We start from the raw sequence: 18,580 nt of genomic DNA on the forward strand, positions 1-18,580 counted from the left end.
ACCTTGATAGCTCTCATCTGAGGTTTAAAGTAGACGTATCGGAAAAAAAACAAGAAAGGTTGAGAACAACAGCAGGAGCTGCCGTCCCCTGGTTCTTTTCGATGTTCATCGGGGTTCCTGGGAAGGTTCCAAGGGTGGCCTGTCTTATCGACACGGCCCGTTGCCCATAATAGCTTGCACTATTTCCACGGCAGAACTGAGGAAGGGCTAATGCCACCTACCATTCTATCTGGATGGGAGAGACAAGAGTTGGGTATATATTATCTATATAGGGTATCTTAATAATGTACAATTGGAAGTCGATTTCGACTTTAACAGACCCTCAGTCACTAGGCACAAGTTTCTCTCGCAGTGTCTCCAACTGGTCGAAATTTGCCCGTAGCGCAGAAGCAAGAATCGATTCAACCTTGTCCGTATCTTTCCAGCCCTGAGAAGAATCACAAAGCTGTTTGTAGGCAGTGGAAAACACATTCTGCAACTCAGCAGTCCGTGTAAAAGATCTGCCCAGATCATTCATATAATGTGTTGGGTCTTGAATGCATAGCCTCTGCCCAGCCGACATGTTGCCTCGGCAAACTGCGGTTCTTTTTGCGTTGATGAGAGATCGTTGGCCACGTAGACATGCAGTGTTGGTATTTCCCTGTTCAGAGTCATGGATCTTCTCGAATCCAAAGAATCCTGGGGGGTCGACCGCAACGCCAATAGATTGAAGGTCAACGTCAGTGCCATAGAATTTCAAGAAAGTCAGAAACTGCTCTCCGGCATTAAAGGGCACCGAAAATCGACTCTGGTTCAACTTCAAAAAAGCAACCAAGAGAATGGCTAGAACATCTGGTCTGATCCCCGACTGCGAGTATCCAAATAAACCCCGGGCTTCAAGCAAGGCTCGAGTGGCCATATACAGGGGACGGAGAGTAGGATACTGAGCCAGATAGTTCTTTAGGTAATCCATGAGTTCCGGGGCTCTTTCACCACAGTAAAATCGCAGTAGTAATCCCGTAGGGTGATGACGAGCATCAAGAATAGAGCGTCGCTTCCCAGAAAGTTGAATTCGATCAAACGATGGACTGCTCTCAAGGGTAGATTCGACTCGGCGGAGGAGACGCAGATGCGCATCGTGGATCTGGGGCCGTGTGGCACTTGGCTTCCGCGCTCGATCTGGAGATCGAAGGAGATCCTCAAATGGTAGGAGGAAATTAAGATCTGAATGCGGCAGCGCTAAGCCAATTTGACGAGAGCCAATGAGTTGCGGTGTGTGAGGGACAATTGGGTTTAACAAGCCGACGACCTGTGCACTCAATTGATCGGTCCAAATCTGCTCTGGAGAGCTTGGAGATAAATAGCGCTCCAATGCGAGAATCTCTGCATTGAGGAAGGTGGTGGCATCATCGATCCCACCAGAGGGTTCCAAGTAGCTTAACCAGGGATGATTCCCAGCGCTCCCATCGTGGAAAGTCTCAGAGCTCCGAATTAATGTATCCGCTGGCCGACTTTGCGTTGATCGAGTGGCAGCGTCTTCATGGCGTAGGCGACGACGTTGTCTACTCGTGGTCTCTTTGGGCTTGGCCTCCTTTACTGTAGGCGCTGGTTGTGTGGCTGGTGGGCATTCGGGACGGCTTTCAAGAGGAATTTCTGGCCGCCAAAGTCCCGCAGCAGGTGAACGAGGGTATACTTTGCGGATGAGACGATTTCGATTCGAGGTTCGATGGGCGTCTAATGTTTTCCGAAGGTTATTGGCGAAGACATCGGAATCTTGGGGGGATGAGACACTGGAACGAAGCTGCCGAGGGGTTTGGAGAGCAATGCGCGAAGATCGAAGGGCGGACAGCCGCATAACAGCGTGGTTAGCTCGGAAGCATGTCGAGGCTGAGGTGAAGATAAGAGGTTCAACCTCTGCCAATTGCAGAACGCGGGCGGAGGCCACACGACTCTTTGGCCTGAGGCAGACAATCCTGGACGATCCCAATGCGGGAAGATTACCTTAGGGTACAACCAACTAGCACGAATGCGATATCGGTGCAGAACTTTGACTTTGACCCAGAGATGTGCTGGCGGTCTGGATTAACTCTTGAGAACCCCTCGACACCAACCTTCCCAAGGCTTTATTTTGAAGGTGGTTGATATCGCAACTTCGTCGTACTATCAACGTCATTCCTATAGCGTCAGTTCCTGTTTTGGACGGCGGTCCCCAGTGCATCTCACACACCGCTTGCCCCTCCACCAACGGCGAACGCCTCCTCTTCTTCGACAGACTCCTCTTCCAAAAGAATATCTTGCGTTTATTCTATTTTTTTCCTTGGAACCTATTGGTGCTGTCTTCCCGATCATCCATGGCTCTCGCGCGCCCCTAGTCCCCGATAAACTTGTGTCGATCTACCCCTCGACCTCTCCGCCCTGCCCCGAGGTACGTGACTCCCTTTGCAGTGCTCATATCTGTCAACATCAAGTTTCCTGATGTTGGAGAAAGCCCTGCATGTGACAATTGCACCTGTGCTGACACACAGTACAGTTCAATCGCGGGGAAAACTGCCCGTTCCCACACATCGAACCCTACACGCCATGTCTGAATCATCGAGCCCCGCGCATGTGCCTGATGGGCAGCCAAACCCAGTACTTGTCGGGCCAGGAATAAAGGCTTTGAATCTCGAAGCATATTCCAAAGCCACCAACGCCACGCCGAGCTTGGATATGGACAAAACACATCCGGTCGATAGCGATGCGCCTTCATACTTCGCAAACATCCCAGGGGCTAAGAGTGAGTCAATGGAGCCAACAGATTTGCCCTCCTCGGGGTCTGAACCCCGGAGAAAAACATCCGCCGGGGAGGATCTGCTCCGTCGTTTGAGCTTGGCAGGACCGACTTCACCAATGTCGCCTGGTATCGACCCGCGTGAAGAACATCCGGGACTACGCTTGAGTGGGCGAGTGATCAGCGCAGCCTTCTGTATACCCTACAAACTTTACTTCAAAGCAGGCTCAGACTGGGTACGTATTGGACTATTCCTTCTCTGTAAATCGGGGCCAATTACTGACTCATTATCTGGGTTAACAGATCGTGAAACCCCGGTCTGGCACTTCGGCCTTATTCGACTCGTTTGCTCAACTGGCATCCGATGATACTCATTGGTCACATACCCTTGTAGGATGGACTGGAGAAGTTGAACCAATCCTGGAGAGCAAGGCCCCTCTCCAACAAATACCCTCCAACGTGGCAAACAATCTGCCCCCGAGCTCCAACAACGCGAATATTTCCATCAACAAAGCGGCCGCGCCTGTTCCAGTCGATGCGAGTCAGCAACCACCCTCAAACCCACTCGTAGACGGAATCAGTGTCGGTCGCGAAGAAAGGGAAGCACTTGACTGCCAATTAGAAACGGGACGATATGGCAAAGTCGTACCTGTCTGGCTGTCAGACGCCCAAGAGGAGCCCCAAGACACCATTTTGCTCAAAGACCAAGGTCGATGGCGGCGATATGCCGAGAGGGAGCTATATCCCCTGCTGCACTACAAGCAACATGGACCCACAGACGGACGCTCGGAGCGACGCTGGTGGGCTGATTACACCCGCTTGAACCAGCTGTTCGCAGATCGTATTGCAGCGGAATACCAAGAAGGCGATGTCGTATGGATCCATGACTACCACCTATTTCTTCTTCCGAGCTTATTGCGCCAACGCATTCCCAACGTCTACATTGGATTCTTCTTGCATTCGCCTTTCCCCAGCAGTGAATTCGTGCGCTGTCTTGCCAAGCGCAAGGAAGTCTTGACTGGAGTTCTTGGCGCCAACATGATTGGATTCCAGACCTTCTCGTACTCTCGACATTTCTCTTCATGTTGCACGCGGGTGTTAGGTTTCGAATCTAATTCGGCTGGTGTGGACGCATACGGCGCCCACGTTGCCGTAGATGTCTTCCCTATTGGAATCGATGCACAAGCTATTCAGAAGGCTGCGTTCGGGGCTTCGGATATTGAAACGGCAGTCGCAGGGATTCGCAAGCTATATGCGGGAAAGAAAATCATTGTTGGCCGTGATCGACTGGATAGCGTTCGAGGCGTGGCACAGAAACTACAAGCATTCGAAGTGTTCCTGGAGCGGTATCCCGAATGGCGTGACAAAGTTGTTCTCATCCAGGTGACAAGTCCAACCAGCGTGGAGGAAGAGAAGGAAGATCCGGAGAACACCATTGCTGGTCAGATCTCGAATCTGGTTTCTACGATCAATGGTCGGTTCGGCTCATTGAGCTTCTCACCTGTTCAATACTATCCACAGTACCTGTCGCAGTCCGAATATTTTGCTCTCCTACGTGTCGCCGATGTCGGTCTCATTACCACCGTGCGAGATGGTATGAACACAACAAGTCTGGAGTATATTGTTTGCCAGCAGACAAACTACAGTCCACTCATCCTCTCGGAATTCTCTGGTACCGCGGGCACCTTGCCTAGCGCCATTCACATCAACCCGTGGGATTTGGTGGGTGTCGCTGGTGCTATCGACAAGGCTCTCCATATGCCCGCCCAGCAACGCAAGGAACAACATTTGAAACTATATAAACATGTTATCACCAACACAGTTGCAACCTGGTCACGACAGTTCCTGAATCGCTTATTAACCAATCTATCATCCTTCGACCAATCCGTCGCCACACCCGCGCTTGATCGAGCCAAGGTCGTCAAGCAGTACCGCAAAGCCCGCAGACGTCTATTCATGTTCGACTATGATGGTACTCTGACTCCGATTGTGAAGGACCCACAGGCGGCTATTCCGTCCGATCGAGTATTACGCACCCTCAAGAGTCTCTCGGCAGATCCCCGAAATGCAGTATGGATCATCAGCGGCAGAGACCAAGCCTTCTTGGATGAATGGATGGGCCACATCCCCGAACTTGGTCTTAGTGCCGAGCACGGCTGTTTCATCCGACAGCCTGGCTCAGACGACTGGGAGAATCTGGCGGAGCAGACCAATATGGCCTGGCAGAAGGAAGTGGTAGATGTCTTCCAGCACTATACCGAGCGAACTCAAGGAGCGTTCATCGAGCGCAAGCGAGTGGCATTGACATGGCACTACCGTCGGGCCGACCCGGAGTATGGAGCCTTCCAGGCCCGCGAGTGCCGCAAGGTCCTTGAAGATACCGTCGCCAAAAGATGGGACGTGGAAGTTATGGCGGGCAAGGCCAATCTGGAAGTACGACCAACATTCGTCAACAAAGGGTTTATCGCTACGCGGCTGGTGAACGAATATGGGCCGGAACCCGGGAAGGCACCCGAATTTGTCTTGTGTCTGGGCGATGACTTTACGGACGAAGGTATGTGAATGGACGGACAGAATATCCTTGTTGAATTTGTAAAAGACAGGGTTGGCTAACAATAGCTCGTACAAAGACATGTTCCGCGCTCTCAAGAAATCCGGTTTGCCCCAAGACCATGTTTACTCGGTCACAGTGGGCGCCAGCTCGAAACAAACGGACGCTAGCTGGCATCTACTCGAACCAGCAGACGTCATCGGTACAATCCAATTGCTTAACAGCAGTTCGAACCAAGATCACTGAGACATAGAACCGTTCGGGCCGAACCGATCTTAATTGCATCCAGTTATTGACATGGGTTCCCCTTGCTTCCGGGATGCCGGGCTGCTGGGGCTGGGCGTGCTTGGACGACTTGGCGAACTTTGCGATCTGGACCAAGCCAATCCCCCACATGATCTCATGCACGTAGTATACGAAACGAACCTATGGGGCCCGGTGGACGGTGTTTTGTTTTGTTTTTTTTTGCCACGTCTCTCTCTCTCTCTTGCTCTTATTTTAAAATTTCGGTTGCTCTGCTCTGCTCTGCCTTAGATTTCCGGGGGGGGTTGCCGGCGCATATTGGACGTTTTTGTCCCGTGTTTTCTTTCTCTGGCTTCTTGTCTCATTTTGTTATAATCCCTGACATAGATGCATAACTCTTGAACTGTAAAGACATTAGATAGCAATGGATATGGATTTATCCCGCAGACTCCGAGACATGTGAGCGTGACCGAATTGGGAGGCGGGCCACCTCTTTTGCGGGGGACTGACGGGGTACACGTAGTCATCCCCCGTGGGGATGGCATGATAGACCTAACTATAAAGTGGAGAGCAGGTTTGATATCTACTAATGATAATGATAATGCGATTGTCCCCCATCCACCACCCTTATTGCAGTCATTTCTGTGGTTTTGCAGGTGGAACCCGTTTTCGGATGTGGCTTCGGAAGGGCGTGTTGTACTCGGCAATCTGTGCGAATTACCGGTTGCCGCAAAAGGATCGGCGCAAAGGCCGTTCAACTTTGGATGAGCGGGCTTCTTTTTGGCCAAGGAGAAAAAAAAATTGGGTCGCCGGTGGTCATGAGTCAGTTGGAGTCAGGCATTTTTATTTCAGTCGGTTTTGGAGACATTAATTTATCTCCACTGTCTGCTTCCTCTTCATTTTTCGTTCTTTCTGTTACTTGTGCTGGCACTGGTACAGACATGATAACTTGGGTCGACTCGGCCTTCCACTTCCCCATTCAATTCTTTCTTTGAATTGCAAATCCTCGGTCCCGGTTGACAATATTACTGGCAATGGCCGATTCAACACCCCACCAAGTTGAAGAAAAGAGGTCTAGTGTAGTCGAGGAGACGAACTTCCACCAACTCACAGATAAAAATGACCTCGGTGCTCTCGAAGCCAATTCACACCACTCCTCTTCCGACGACGACGACTCTACCATAAACGAAGACCCCCAAAATGAACTCGCTCAAGTACCAACAAACAACAGCACCGTCGCGCGCACTCTCTCCGCCGTCCGAACCCGCGAGTCGGGCAAAGACATCGGTCCTCCACCGGATGGAGGCTTACAGGCATGGCTGCAGGTAGCACTGGGCCATATGATTATCTTCAACACGTGGGGGTATATCAACAGTTTCGGCGTGTTCCAAACATACTATACTTCGACGCTGGGCCGATCTCCCTCGGATATCTCCTGGGTTGGTAGTATTCAGATCTTCCTCCTTTTCTTCATCGGGACATTCTCTGGCCGCGCGACAGATGCGGGATACTTTCGCTTCACGTTGACAGTCGGCGCAACGCTGGAATGTTTCAGCATCTTTATGACCTCGCTTTGTACGGAGTACTGGCAGCTTTTTCTGGCGCAGGGATTGGGTCAGGGAATTGGGTGTGGACTTATGTTTTGTCCTACGCTTGCTCTGATCTCGACGTACTTTGTTCGTCGGCGTGGAATTGCCCTTGGTCTGGCTGCTTCGGGCTCGGCAACGGGTGGTTTGGTGTTTCCCGCCGTTGTTATGAAATTGCTGCCGCAGATTGGATACGGGTGGACGATGCGTGTACTTGGACTGATTTCAGTCGTTACGTTGATCCCCTGTGTGCTATTTTTCAAGCAGCGTTTGCCGCCGCGGAAGAGTGGGCCTATTGTTGAGTGGGCTGCTTTCAAGGAACCTTCTTATCTGCTCTTTGCTATTGGCATGTTCCTCAATTTCTGGGGTCTATATGTTGCTTTCTTCTACATTGGCAGTTTCAGTCGCAATGTTATTGGCGTGGACCAGACGACCTCTATCGACCTGTTGATGGTCATGAACGGAGTTGGAATCGTGGGCCGACTCGTGCCTAACTTCTTGGCGGATCAATTTACGGGCCCATTGAATTTGTTGATTCCGTTCAGTGGTGCGACGGCTCTGGTGGCTTATTGCTGGGCTGCCGTGAAGGATATGTCGGGGTTATGGGCATTCGCGGTGTTTTATGGTCTGTCCGCTGCGGGTATCCAATCGCTTTTCCTGCGACATTGAGCACTCTCACGACGGATATGAAGAAGACTGGCGTGCGGATGGGAATGGTTCTCAGTGTTGTTGCGATTGCTGCTTTGATCGGTTCACCTATTGCTGGTGCATTGGTGCAGCTTGATAATGGAGGCTATCTGTACGCGCAAATGTTTATGGGCAGCGCAATCATCGCGGGTACATTGACTTTGATCGCGGCGAGAATCGTCAAGGTTGGCACTGGTATTGCTCGTGTATAAAAAGGGGAGCCGGTCATTGGAGATACCTTGCATATAAAGTCGTGGATGAGGATATAGACCAGTGTACATAGTGTGCCTAAGGCTTAATGTTAATAATGAATTTTGTAATTCACCGGAGACATCCGTTTGTATTTCTTTGTCTGCGGAGGTTCCTTTGTCTTCCCAGCAGAACGGTAAAGATTAACTAGTATATATACTAGTCATAAATATAGGCTTATCCTATAGATGCTAAAATACCAGTATATAAGCTAAACTAAGGGAGTTCCGAGTCACCACCAGAACAGTCACCCAGACCTTCTTTCCCGGGGGACTAACTGGGTACTATATGTATACCGATTAGTCCATATGGGAATAGTGCAATAAACTCAACCAGAAAGTGGAGAGAAGCTCGATATATATGAATAAAACTACTATAAACAGGTAAGTATAAGGGTATTTCCCTTCGGGACTCTGCCAGTCTAACTAGTAGGGCATCGGCCCGGTGACGTCTATAGTTTGCCATGGACACGGGTAGTTCCTTCCCACTTTTATATGAACTTCCCTCCCTTCCTTCCTTTCTTCCTTCCTTCCGCCATAAAAATGTAAACAAGTATCCGTCTGCATCCCCGAACTCTCTCTCCTTATTTTCCTCAGTTGTCCAAATTTAAGCATCCTCCTGCACAGCTGACAAAGTATGGCGAAGAGATCGAACGCAAGTCCTGAACACACACCATCACAAAAGCAATCCCGCACATACTCAGACACAGGTACACCGCTTGAGAGTAGCTTGTCTTTGCGTCTGCTCAACCCCGTGTTGCGCACAGGGAGGAACCTAGAGGGTTATCCCCAGGACTCTGATTTCTCGCGTTCTTTACCTCCATCGACATGACGAACAAGAACGAAAAGAAACTTTCGTGTGACAAATGTGGCCAGCAAATAAGTTCCGAGAAGCCATCGGATTGCAAGAACATTGTTCACACTGAACCCATCCCCTGTCCAGATCCTGAATGTGGAAAGGATTCAACAGTGGATTATGTCGAAAAGCATATCAACACAGTCCACCGTGGCATGGGTTTTCAGTGCCCTGAGTGTTCTGTCACATTTCCCGCAGCACAATTTGTTAAAGAACATATTGAGTTTGTCCATCGGTAACTCGAAAAGCTTTTCCCTGCACATACCCTGGATGTGGAAGCGGATTTAGTATCCGAGCGTCATCTCTTGCAACTCATGAGAGAGAGGTTCATGACGAACCCTATCCCTGTGGAGAATGTGGAAGAGTCCCCTCTCTCTCAGCCCAGAGCAAGTTTATCTATCATCTCTCTCAGCCAGGTTCAGTCTCGACCCAGATCAACTTCACTCAAGTACAGTGGATTGACCACATACAACCAAACAATCTTTGTTCGCCAGGTAGTCGAACCCAAGCAGTGGAGGCTCGAATATTCACCCACTCACTCGCTTTGTGCAGCCTCAACTTAGTCGCTGGTACTTCGCGCGTTGCACATATGTCCGTAATACCGTGAAGATTCTCGAAGCACACTTCACCGGAATCAGGTTGATGCGACAGAAGCGCGCCCATCACGAAAGTATTTCCCCGAGCGAGATGGTTTCGACCACTTTTACGATACTCGCCACATGCACACAAGGGCTACGTTGCCCAACCAAGTCTTGGCGCTATGTCTCAGAGGCCTTAACTACGGCACTGCTCTGACGTCCCTGATATCCCCGGTCCAGGGCCCGGCCCCGTTCAGACCCAGACTAGCAAATTTCTGATTCTGTGTTGAGCATTTGCAATGCCTGCTCGTTCCAAGAAGAATCAGAAGAAGGAGTTGAAAACAGTCCTTAACAGAACGGAAATACCTCGACAACGAAGCTCTCAGCGTATCTCTTCTTGGTGGTAATCCTAAAGCGCAGAAAAGGTTCAACGCATTTGATTCAACAGAGATCCTCTCTCCAGATGGTGAATCACATTTCGACACGATCGCCATGTACTTGGGGCAGAGGAGTCTGCTTACTCATCAGAGACCAATTTTCAATCGGAAGTGAGCAAGAAGACATCTTGAAAGGGTTATCCAAATTTGGAGTTAAAGATACAGAATTTGTAAGTCAATCAAGAATGACGTGTTGAAAGCAGGCGTAGTTTATAGGTTTATTAGCTCAACCCACTCACTGGCATTATCTAGCCTTCCATCTTCGAAAGGAACGTTATATTTATATATGGAAGAGACCACGCAACCCACAGAGATCACACAGCTCACAAAGGTAAACGAAGCGACCAGCCCTTCCCTCGTACCCTACGGGGACAACAGCGACGATGAACAAGCACCCCAGACGGCTAAGGTTAACGCCAACATAGCCACAGAACTTCACAACATATTCTAGATCTTGGCAGCTACACAAGAACAGAACAACCTAATCTTCTAGATAGCAGTATATATACTAGTATCTATCCTGATGATAACAGAGAAGGAGACAGAAGTAATCTTAGTAATACTCTAAACTCTCCTATAGGGAACTAGATATATACTACTTAGAGAGCCTCTATCCTACGTCTGTATAAATTACTACTATCAGAAGAATACCTATATACAATAGTAAAGGAAGCAGAAATTATAGCACTGATAGAAGAGATATAATATAAGAAGCTAGCACTGGCGCTTACAGACACAGTAGGTACTTACAATACAGAGGACTAAGTCACTATTAAGACAATACTATAATACATTACCAATACCAACGCTGAAGCCCTCACCAAGCCCTCACCTACAACAACAGCCAGAACAGCAACTCAGGCCAGTCCAGCACCCTACAGGGGCAAGAGTAAAACTAAGATCTAGGATAGAAGGGAAACAGAACACAAATAACAAAGGAAGGATACAGACAGTTACAACACATAGCTTTACCTACGCTTACTCCTCATGAGGGTATAAGATTTTTCTTGTGCGGCCAGCAAAAGATAAGACGATAACCCCCTTCACTCCACTCCACTCCACACCCCGGGCAGGCAAAACAAAATACCTGTTACGTTGCATACTTTAGATAGTCACGTGCACACGCCGTCCACTAGGTATGTATGAATTCTATTACTCAAGATGATCCAAGATATCCGTCGAAGGCGCAAAGAAGACACAGCCAGTCAAGGGCCTTGAAAAATCCAGCAACCGATCATGCATCCCAGGCGGATGTCCTACATACATCCGCTCAAGCATCTTCTCAATGACCCACAGCCTCCGCGTGTACCCAATAAAGTAAGTGCCGTACTCACCAGACGCCGGTGATCCAAAAGGCATATTATCACGTAAGATATCGTACTCATTGCCTTCTTCATCTTCAATCGTGTTGAGTGTCTTGTGTGACGCCTGCTTTCCGTCCTCGGCGTCCTCGAGCTCTATGTTGTCGGCCTTTGTGCGCCCGATAATCTGCTCTTGTTGCTCAGATCCCAACCCTTTCCACTGATGTAGATCATGGACGTATTTCTGGACGACGATATAGCTACCCCCTTGCGCGCGTGCATTATCGTCTTCGGCAGTAACGAGGACGGAAGGTCGCACATCAGGACCGACAGGATTTGCCGTACCATCGACGAAGCCGAGAAGATCGCGCGTGTCGAAGTAGCGGAATCCAACGGTCTCATCTTCCAGATGCACTGCATCACCGAAGCTATCCATTAGCTGCCGCTCGAACTCAAAGCAGAGGTCTCGACGTTCAGAGCGAATATGGAAGAGGAGATCTCCCGGTGTTGAAATGGCGGTGTGTTTGACGCCTTTGATTTCGCGGAAGGGGTGTAGTTCATTAGGACGTGGAAGGTTGCTGGTTATGGAGTCCCAGACGGAAGCGCCAATCCCGACGATACAGGTGAATTTGGCGTCGGTATCGCGGGAGCAGATATTTTTGGCACGACTAGAGATGCCGGCGAGAGTTGAGCGGATAGTTGGGATTGCGGATGGAGATGTGACGGTTAAGACAAGAAACGTTGCGTGTCGTGTGAGGGGGCCAGTCACGGGCTGGAATTTTGCGGGTTTCATGCTAGTCATTACTCGCATCGATGTTTTGGGATAGCGATAAGGATCAGTTGCACCAGTAGCTCTGGGTTTCCAGGTGCTGCAGAGTCATGAGGGTTTGTAGACAGATACAAAGACGAGAAAGGCGCTGGCAGTACTTTGAGTCCTATGAAGGGAGAATCAGAACAGAAATCACCTGCAGCTGTATAGAAAGCTTCTCGCACGGTTCATTGTTGACGGGGCCCTTAGGTGTAAACCAGTTAAAATTGATTGTCCAATCATACCTAGTGCACCTAGGGTTGTTTTGCTTGAAAGCTTGCCAGCGTCGTAGCGAACTATGTACACGCCGCTTGAGTGGGTCCAGAGTGCCACTGACGAGCGGATCGGCACCATACATCATTAGTCCTGATTGGCCAAATACTATTACCGGATCAAGAAGGCTGATCGTATCTCGTGCATCATGAGCTAACCTTAAACCCCCAATTATACTTGTACTGTAATATCATTAAGGTATAAGTATAGCATGGAAATGAAGAACTGTTCAACAATTCTCCTACCTCCAGCAATATCTCTCTCTATCCCGCACCCAGTAATAAACCACATCCTACAGCAATCTGTCTTCGAATTCGCCTAAGCAAAATGCCTCAAGGTACGGATCACCATTGGTTGATGTCTACCCTCCCCTCCAAACTACATTCATAACCGCATGTTCCAATGAAATTAGACACCCAGCAGCCCACCCAACAGAATACCGAGCACAAGGAAGGCTTCTTCGAAAGACATTTCGACCATCACCACAAGAATGGACACGACGAGCAGGACCCAAAAAATCGGCAGGAGGACAGCGAGGGTGGCATTCGTTCCATTTTGAAGAAGGATGAGACCCGCCTCAAGGAATACATTAAAGAGGATGAGCAGCTGGAGCAAGAGGGCCAGACCTACGGAGGTTTGATGTGATTTTACATACTGGACGGTACCTCGGGGCAGCGTTTCCTCCTTGCTTTATAGTTATTAAATACGATCTAAGTCTTAACAATAAGAAAGTAAATACAAGCATGTTACTCGAGGTTTCTATTATTATTAGAGCTCTGTCCGATCCGTTGACTTATCCCCTGGTTGCATAATGAAATGAGACAAATGGAAAACCTTCTAACATGACATGACAACCACAGGTGCCGCACTAATGCCCGTGCATGGACGACAAAAGCGAATCTGGCGTCCAACAATCATCTACCACTAACTTGTTATTGTTGCCAAGACTGTTAAGCAGATTGAGAAGACAATTTTCGACACCCTGGCGTGCTTCCAAACTCAATGTGCCTAGAACTTGCACCAGGTCCGTAACGTAATTCATTTTGGACCCCCCATCCTCAAAAAGTATTGCAAGGCTTTCAAACAAGACAATGCGCAATTTGTAGACTGAACTCATCCACATGTGTTGTGAAGAACGTAGGTAGATCTCTAGTCCATCCAGGGTGCTTGGTCCATTGGCTGTTGTTGACGCACCATCAGACAGGACAGATATCGAGTCCTGTATCAGCACGCTGAGGGAGAAAAGACAACTGAGCAATTCTTCTTCCCATTCCATAGTATTCTGGCTAGAGGAAGATGCCCTAGCGGAGTTTTGAAAATTTTGACGCAAAAGCTCGACTGCCGCATGAGCAGTAGGGTATCCAGAAAGGCCTGTGGAGTAAAACGATCCCATGAAAGTTCTCATGTCCTGAATGAATGATATCAGCCAAAGGCAGCGGATCTTTTGAACGTCGAGACCATGTGTGCGCTGCATAATGGGGGTTGATAAAAGAGGGTCAGAGATACGATCGAGACTATTCGCAGACTCGAGCCATGACGGCCGCGACATTAATGACACCCTGCAACGTCAGTATGGCAATCTCTATTCGTTTTGAATCTGCACCCACAGGTAAACCACAAGTTCTAAGCGCCAGTTTTCATGCAACGCCTCAACTCCACCTTTGGCATTGATCATCCTTTGTAAGCCATCACGATGAACTTTCCAGTCTTTCACGGTACCCCAATATCGCTACGTCAAAGCTAGTTAGTCGATTCCCAACTGAAAACTCGAACTAAAAAAATCATACCTCAAACGTGAGCAAACGAACAACAGCTGCAAAGGCGTTATCGCACAATTCCGTCTCCGGATCACTAATCCAGAGCCGCAGTATCCTAACAGCTTCAATCTTGTAATTCAAGGCATCAGAAGAAGTTGTTCCTCGTCGGGGAAGAGTTCCACCGTATAAATGAGCCAAATGGGCAGCTGAATGTGCCATAATGCAGTTGAAAGACGAAGCATTTGAAAGGTCCAGTGGGAACCAAACATCTCTCATTGGATTAAACTCGGTAACGTCTAAGTCTTCGAACATCATAGCCGCATGCGTGCCTATCCCTGTATATAGTAAGCACAAATTGTTTGCCACAGGCAAGCAGCCCAGATTGTCAGCGTAACTCAACGCTCAATACGCACAATGATATAAAAGTTTCTGGTGCTGGCTTGTCAAATGCACAGGACACGTTTGGAACGGGTCCGGTCTTGAGCTCGAAAGAGCGTAGCTCATGCCACAGAACAACTGGGCTGGGATGCCAGGATGTTGAGGTTCAAGTTTCTTCCCCGCCACCTTCTTACCCGAACTCGCATCCCTGTCGTTATCGCTATCCCACTGCAACCCCGGCGAGCTCTCCTCGTCTAGGGCATTCGCCAACTGCGGCAATAGAGATCGCGGCAATAAGGCCATCTTCCGATGCGATGTCTTCGAGTCCTGTTTGCGCTTATGTCTACCTTTCCAGTGCTCTCTCATTGCATGGCTCCGCGCTTCCGACTGCTTGTTCTCTGTCACAAAAGTGAACTGGGGTGTTCCTTGCCCACTTCCTGTTCCACTTGAGGAGCTGGAGACCCGCGGAGACATGTTCAATTCTGGCTATGGGATCCAAGTGAATCTGGAAGAAGAATGCAGGGGAAAAATAGTATTGAGGGATATCGAAATCTGGGTAAGATGCTCATCACATGCTACACCGCCCAATCACATCTGACCCGCCAACCCAGGACTGGTGGTGGAGCTCAAGCTCAACTAATGGCTCGCGCTAAATGAATTTGCGCTAAGGGATACCTATGGCTCGAGGTGGGGTATCTTTGAGGGCTGGGAAATGCTTCGGCGGGTTTGACTCGTTCTGAGGTGAAGTGTGGCTTCTTCAACCGGCCGAACAATCAAAGTGGGTCCAACCCGAGGACTCGCCACACGTTCAACCAATTCATGGCACGAATGTGACTAACGATACAGACAGAAGAAGATGAGATTGGTGGTGGCGATGAAGGGCCGAGGTATTTTCTTCTAGATCTAGGGGTACGATCAAGAGCTATGTGAAAGGTGATAAAGGCTAGTCATATCCATTGCTTCCCATTTGCCATTCTACCAAATAGTTCTCTACAATTCATAGCTCGAACTACGATGAAACCAAATCAATCCTTCTAAACGCATCGCCTTCCACGGGCAAAATCATTTGACAAACGTCTACTCGGTAGAAACTAGTAGATATTCTAGTCGGATGGACTAGATCACCCTTCCTAATTCTGCGCAGTCTTGATCGCTGCTTCGGTGCGCTGCTGCAACATGGACCCGAGATCCTTATTGACACGTCTAAAGAGTCCTAAGCTCGCAGTTAGTCTGATTCTATAATATACAACCACGCCGGAGGCGCGTGGTTAGGGCTACTAGGAAATCTTACCGTAGGCAGCCTTACGCAACTCAGGGTACTTGACGCCCTTGATACTGCCAACAAGGTTTTCGATGACTCTATCTTGGTGACCAGACTCGCGACCAATGACCTCCCACAATGCTGCAGGCTGGACAAAGTCGTCATCTGTGATCTCGCTTGTGTAAGCGGAGACCTCTCCCACCCACTTCTCGTGATCGGTGTGTAGGGCCAGTGCAGAGGCGCTAATTCCCTTCTCGTCTTGGTAGAACTTGGTGGGTTTGATCGAGGAGCCAACATAGTTGGGGTCACCACCGTAATTTTCGTCAAACCTCATGGCCCCGTCACGCTGAAATGGGCAGTAGACTTGCACTTTCGCAGCGTTGGTGGGAAGTTGCTGGTAATTGACGCCAATGCGGTAGCGAGCTGCATCAGGATACGCAAAGAGTCGTGCTTGCAGTACTTAGGGGCAGTTAATCTATGGAGTATCTTATGGCGAATAATTGTGTGGCTTTCTGACTTACCTGGATCAGCGGAGGCAGCGATTCCAGGGACCATTGTCGAGGGTGAAAATGCAGCTTGTTCGATATCCGCAAAGTAGTTTTTTGGCTGTTCCGATTCAATAATTGCAAGAAAATATTGGAAATTAATGAAAGCTTACGTTTCGGTTCATAGTAAGACGGCCGATCTGCTGCAGAGGGAAGTCCGTATGTGGCCAAACCTTGGTCATATCGAAGATATTCCACTTGTATTTCTCCGCTTCTTCGGGGCTCATCAGTTGGACGTAAACGTTCCAGGTTGGATAGTCACCTCTCTCAATAGCCTCCAACATGTCGCGAATCATGAAATCAGGGTCCTCTCCGGCGATTCTGGTAGCTTCTTGAGAAGAGAGGTTTTCAATTCCTTGCTGCGTTTTCACATGGATTTTAGCGTATTTAAAAGAGCCATCCTAAGTGTCTAATTAGTCAAAGGTTCAATGACCGATAATAGTAGTCACCTACTGCCTTAGTGAACTTATATGTATGTCCACTGTACGAGCTCATGTAGCGAACTGACTTCGGAGTGCCACGGTCACTGAACAGAACCAGAAGTTGATGGATACCCTCAGGATTGCCGACATGGAAACTATATGATGATCAGTCTCATTCAAGAATCGGAGCTCAAGAAGCTCACATACTCCCAGAACTGTAAGGCCGATTAGTTTTGTAATTTCGCATAACCGGCAAAATTCGGTAGTACTTACCATGTTTGCGTCGGGAAGATGAGTTTGAGGGTGTCGCTTGTGAGAGCGGTTCATAGAAGGAAACTTGATAGGGTCGCGAATAAAGAAGACGGGCTAATTCATTGGGTGTCAGAAAGACAGAAAGACAGAAATAAAGAAGAAAGGACGTACAGTATTGTTGAAAACGAAATCCTGGTTGCCTTCATCGGTGTAGAACTTCATGGCCCATCCGTGCACATCACGGGAAGTATCAGCAGATCCAGATTCGGGGCCAACCGTTGATACGCGCTGAAGCACAGGCGTCTTCTTTCCGGCCTTGTTGAGAAAGCTGGCGCTGGTGAAGTCGGAACAGTCACGGGTGGCTTCGAATTCTCCGTAGGATCTACAAATTCTCAATAAGATGATCCTCATGCAGAAGTTGATAACTTACCCGACAGCTTTGGCGTGAACGACTCTTCGCAGACATTAGCTTCAAGACTTCGCAGCTACTTCAAAATTGACGATTGATTGGTCAGGATATTTACCTCTCTGGGATTCTCTCGCGAGAGAAATGGGCCAAGGTCTCAATAAGCTGAGTATCCTGAAGCAAGCCGAGCCCACTTCCTTGTTTTCCACGCATCAAAAGAGCTGTTGCATTGCTTGCGAAGGGACAGCCTGATAATCATCAGCCTTGGAGCGCAAATCAAAGGACGGGAAGGCCTTATACCCTCTGCTAAAGTATAGTACTTGTCGTCACCCATGATGTGACAATTTTGACGGCGAAGATAAGGCAATCAGAGTATACCGAAGGGAATATGTGCAACTGCTGGCCTGAGCTTTCCTGGGCGAACGACTCTTTATAGCCTTCATCCTGAAGACTTATCCCGCATTGTTGTACGATAGCTTGCTTCGATTCTTAGTATTACACTTACACTCATTGGAGATTGGGCCCGTGGGCTACAGTGGCGTTGCAAAAGTTTGAAACCCCCGGCAGAAAAAGGGGGTTTCTGCTCCACTAAAACCTCTATGCCAGCGAATGGCATGAAGTGGAATAAGGGGCTTGTGCCTAATTTGGTGGGCGGTAGGCCTAGTTTGGTGAGCGGTAGGAAAGGCGGTAAATAAGGGGGCTTCAAACTTTTGCAACACAACTGTACTGCTCATGCATTTTACCCCACATTAAGTGACGCATCAGAACTCAGCAACGATGTTCAATCGTGAAATGCGAGAAAGAAGAAGCTGCCTAAAACGGTAGTACTAACTAATTCGGAAGTCAAAGTATTACAACTCCGTAAAAGATATCGGATCAACCAACCACCACTTCCAAATTTGCAAAGCACAGAAACGCAATTTTCCGGAGCTACCATCAATCTAGGCTGCCGTTGGATATTGGGGCATGAAACTCACTAATGACGTTTGTTAGCATATTTGGGGGGCAGAGGAGTGGCAAAGACATTGCTAATTCGGAAATGACAGGAACCGACACCGTTTTTGGACAGAATGCCATGATTCTCTATGAGTGAATTTTGTAATCGGGCTAATTACCTCCAAGAACCACTGCGCTCTGGACCAATCGGCCAATCTCTCAACTCTAATTTTAAATTACTACCTGTGGTAACACATCCTTCTTCCAATTCCAGCTTGAAAAGAGGCACCAAAAATTGATCTCAAG

General features: G+C 48.7%; 8 protein-coding genes across 8 annotated transcripts; 3 read left to right on the top strand and 5 right to left on the bottom strand.

The window, feature by feature from the left end:
- Positions 1-322: 322 nt before the first annotated feature.
- N7481_012686 (uncharacterized protein) lies at positions 323-1,834 on the bottom strand (the record flags this gene model as incomplete). Its single annotated transcript, XM_057271905.1, has 1 exon — positions 323-1,834. The coding sequence occupies one exon, from the start codon at positions 1,832-1,834 to the stop codon at positions 323-325; it is 1,512 nt and encodes a 503-aa protein (XP_057116093.1).
- Positions 1,835-2,559: 725 nt separating this feature from the next.
- Positions 2,560-5,546, top strand: orlA (putative alpha,alpha-trehalose-phosphate synthase subunit Tps2; the record flags this gene model as incomplete). Its single annotated transcript, XM_057271906.1, has 3 exons — positions 2,560-2,985; positions 3,053-5,303; positions 5,353-5,546. The coding sequence occupies 3 exons, from the start codon at positions 2,560-2,562 to the stop codon at positions 5,544-5,546; spliced, it is 2,871 nt and encodes a 956-aa protein (XP_057116094.1).
- A 1,031-nt stretch (positions 5,547-6,577) lies between these two features.
- On the top strand, positions 6,578-8,028 carry N7481_012688 (putative MFS monocarboxylate transporter; the record flags this gene model as incomplete). Its single annotated transcript, XM_057271907.1, has 2 exons — positions 6,578-7,603; positions 7,675-8,028. 2 exons carry the CDS (start codon positions 6,578-6,580, stop codon positions 8,026-8,028), a joined length of 1,380 nt encoding a protein of 459 aa, XP_057116095.1.
- Positions 8,029-11,087: 3,059 nt separating this feature from the next.
- On the bottom strand, positions 11,088-12,047 carry N7481_012689 (Dyp-type peroxidase; the record flags this gene model as incomplete). The annotated part of the gene is made up of 1 exon (XM_057271908.1): positions 11,088-12,047. One exon carries the CDS (start codon positions 12,045-12,047, stop codon positions 11,088-11,090), a length of 960 nt encoding a protein of 319 aa, XP_057116096.1.
- A 597-nt stretch (positions 12,048-12,644) lies between these two features.
- N7481_012690 (uncharacterized protein) lies at positions 12,645-12,962 on the top strand (the record flags this gene model as incomplete). Its single annotated transcript, XM_057271909.1, has 2 exons — positions 12,645-12,654; positions 12,730-12,962. The coding sequence occupies 2 exons, from the start codon at positions 12,645-12,647 to the stop codon at positions 12,960-12,962; spliced, it is 243 nt and encodes an 80-aa protein (XP_057116097.1).
- Positions 12,963-13,185: 223 nt separating this feature from the next.
- Positions 13,186-13,791, bottom strand: N7481_012691 (uncharacterized protein; the record flags this gene model as incomplete). Its single annotated transcript, XM_057271910.1, has 1 exon — positions 13,186-13,791. One exon carries the CDS (start codon positions 13,789-13,791, stop codon positions 13,186-13,188), a length of 606 nt encoding a protein of 201 aa, XP_057116098.1.
- A 108-nt stretch (positions 13,792-13,899) lies between these two features.
- On the bottom strand, positions 13,900-14,926 carry N7481_012692 (uncharacterized protein; the record flags this gene model as incomplete). Its single annotated transcript, XM_057271911.1, has 3 exons — positions 13,900-14,046; positions 14,105-14,409; positions 14,488-14,926. 3 exons carry the CDS (start codon positions 14,924-14,926, stop codon positions 13,900-13,902), a joined length of 891 nt encoding a protein of 296 aa, XP_057116099.1.
- Positions 14,927-15,582: 656 nt separating this feature from the next.
- N7481_012693 (catalase) lies at positions 15,583-17,672 on the bottom strand (the record flags this gene model as incomplete). The annotated part of the gene is made up of 11 exons (XM_057271912.1): positions 15,583-15,665; positions 15,744-16,172; positions 16,235-16,319; positions 16,372-16,659; positions 16,712-16,835; positions 16,888-16,895; positions 16,954-17,046; positions 17,104-17,314; positions 17,363-17,386; positions 17,457-17,586; positions 17,639-17,672. The coding sequence occupies 11 exons, from the start codon at positions 17,670-17,672 to the stop codon at positions 15,583-15,585; spliced, it is 1,509 nt and encodes a 502-aa protein (XP_057116100.1).
- Positions 17,673-18,580: the final 908 nt, after the last annotated feature.

The sequence above is a fragment of the Penicillium waksmanii genome (assembly GCF_028829765.1).
Source record: "Penicillium waksmanii strain IBT 27052 chromosome Unknown utg000010l:1.0-3698451.0:1.0-3701458.0, whole genome shotgun sequence".
Taxonomy (NCBI): Eukaryota; Fungi; Ascomycota; class Eurotiomycetes; order Eurotiales; family Aspergillaceae; genus Penicillium; species Penicillium waksmanii.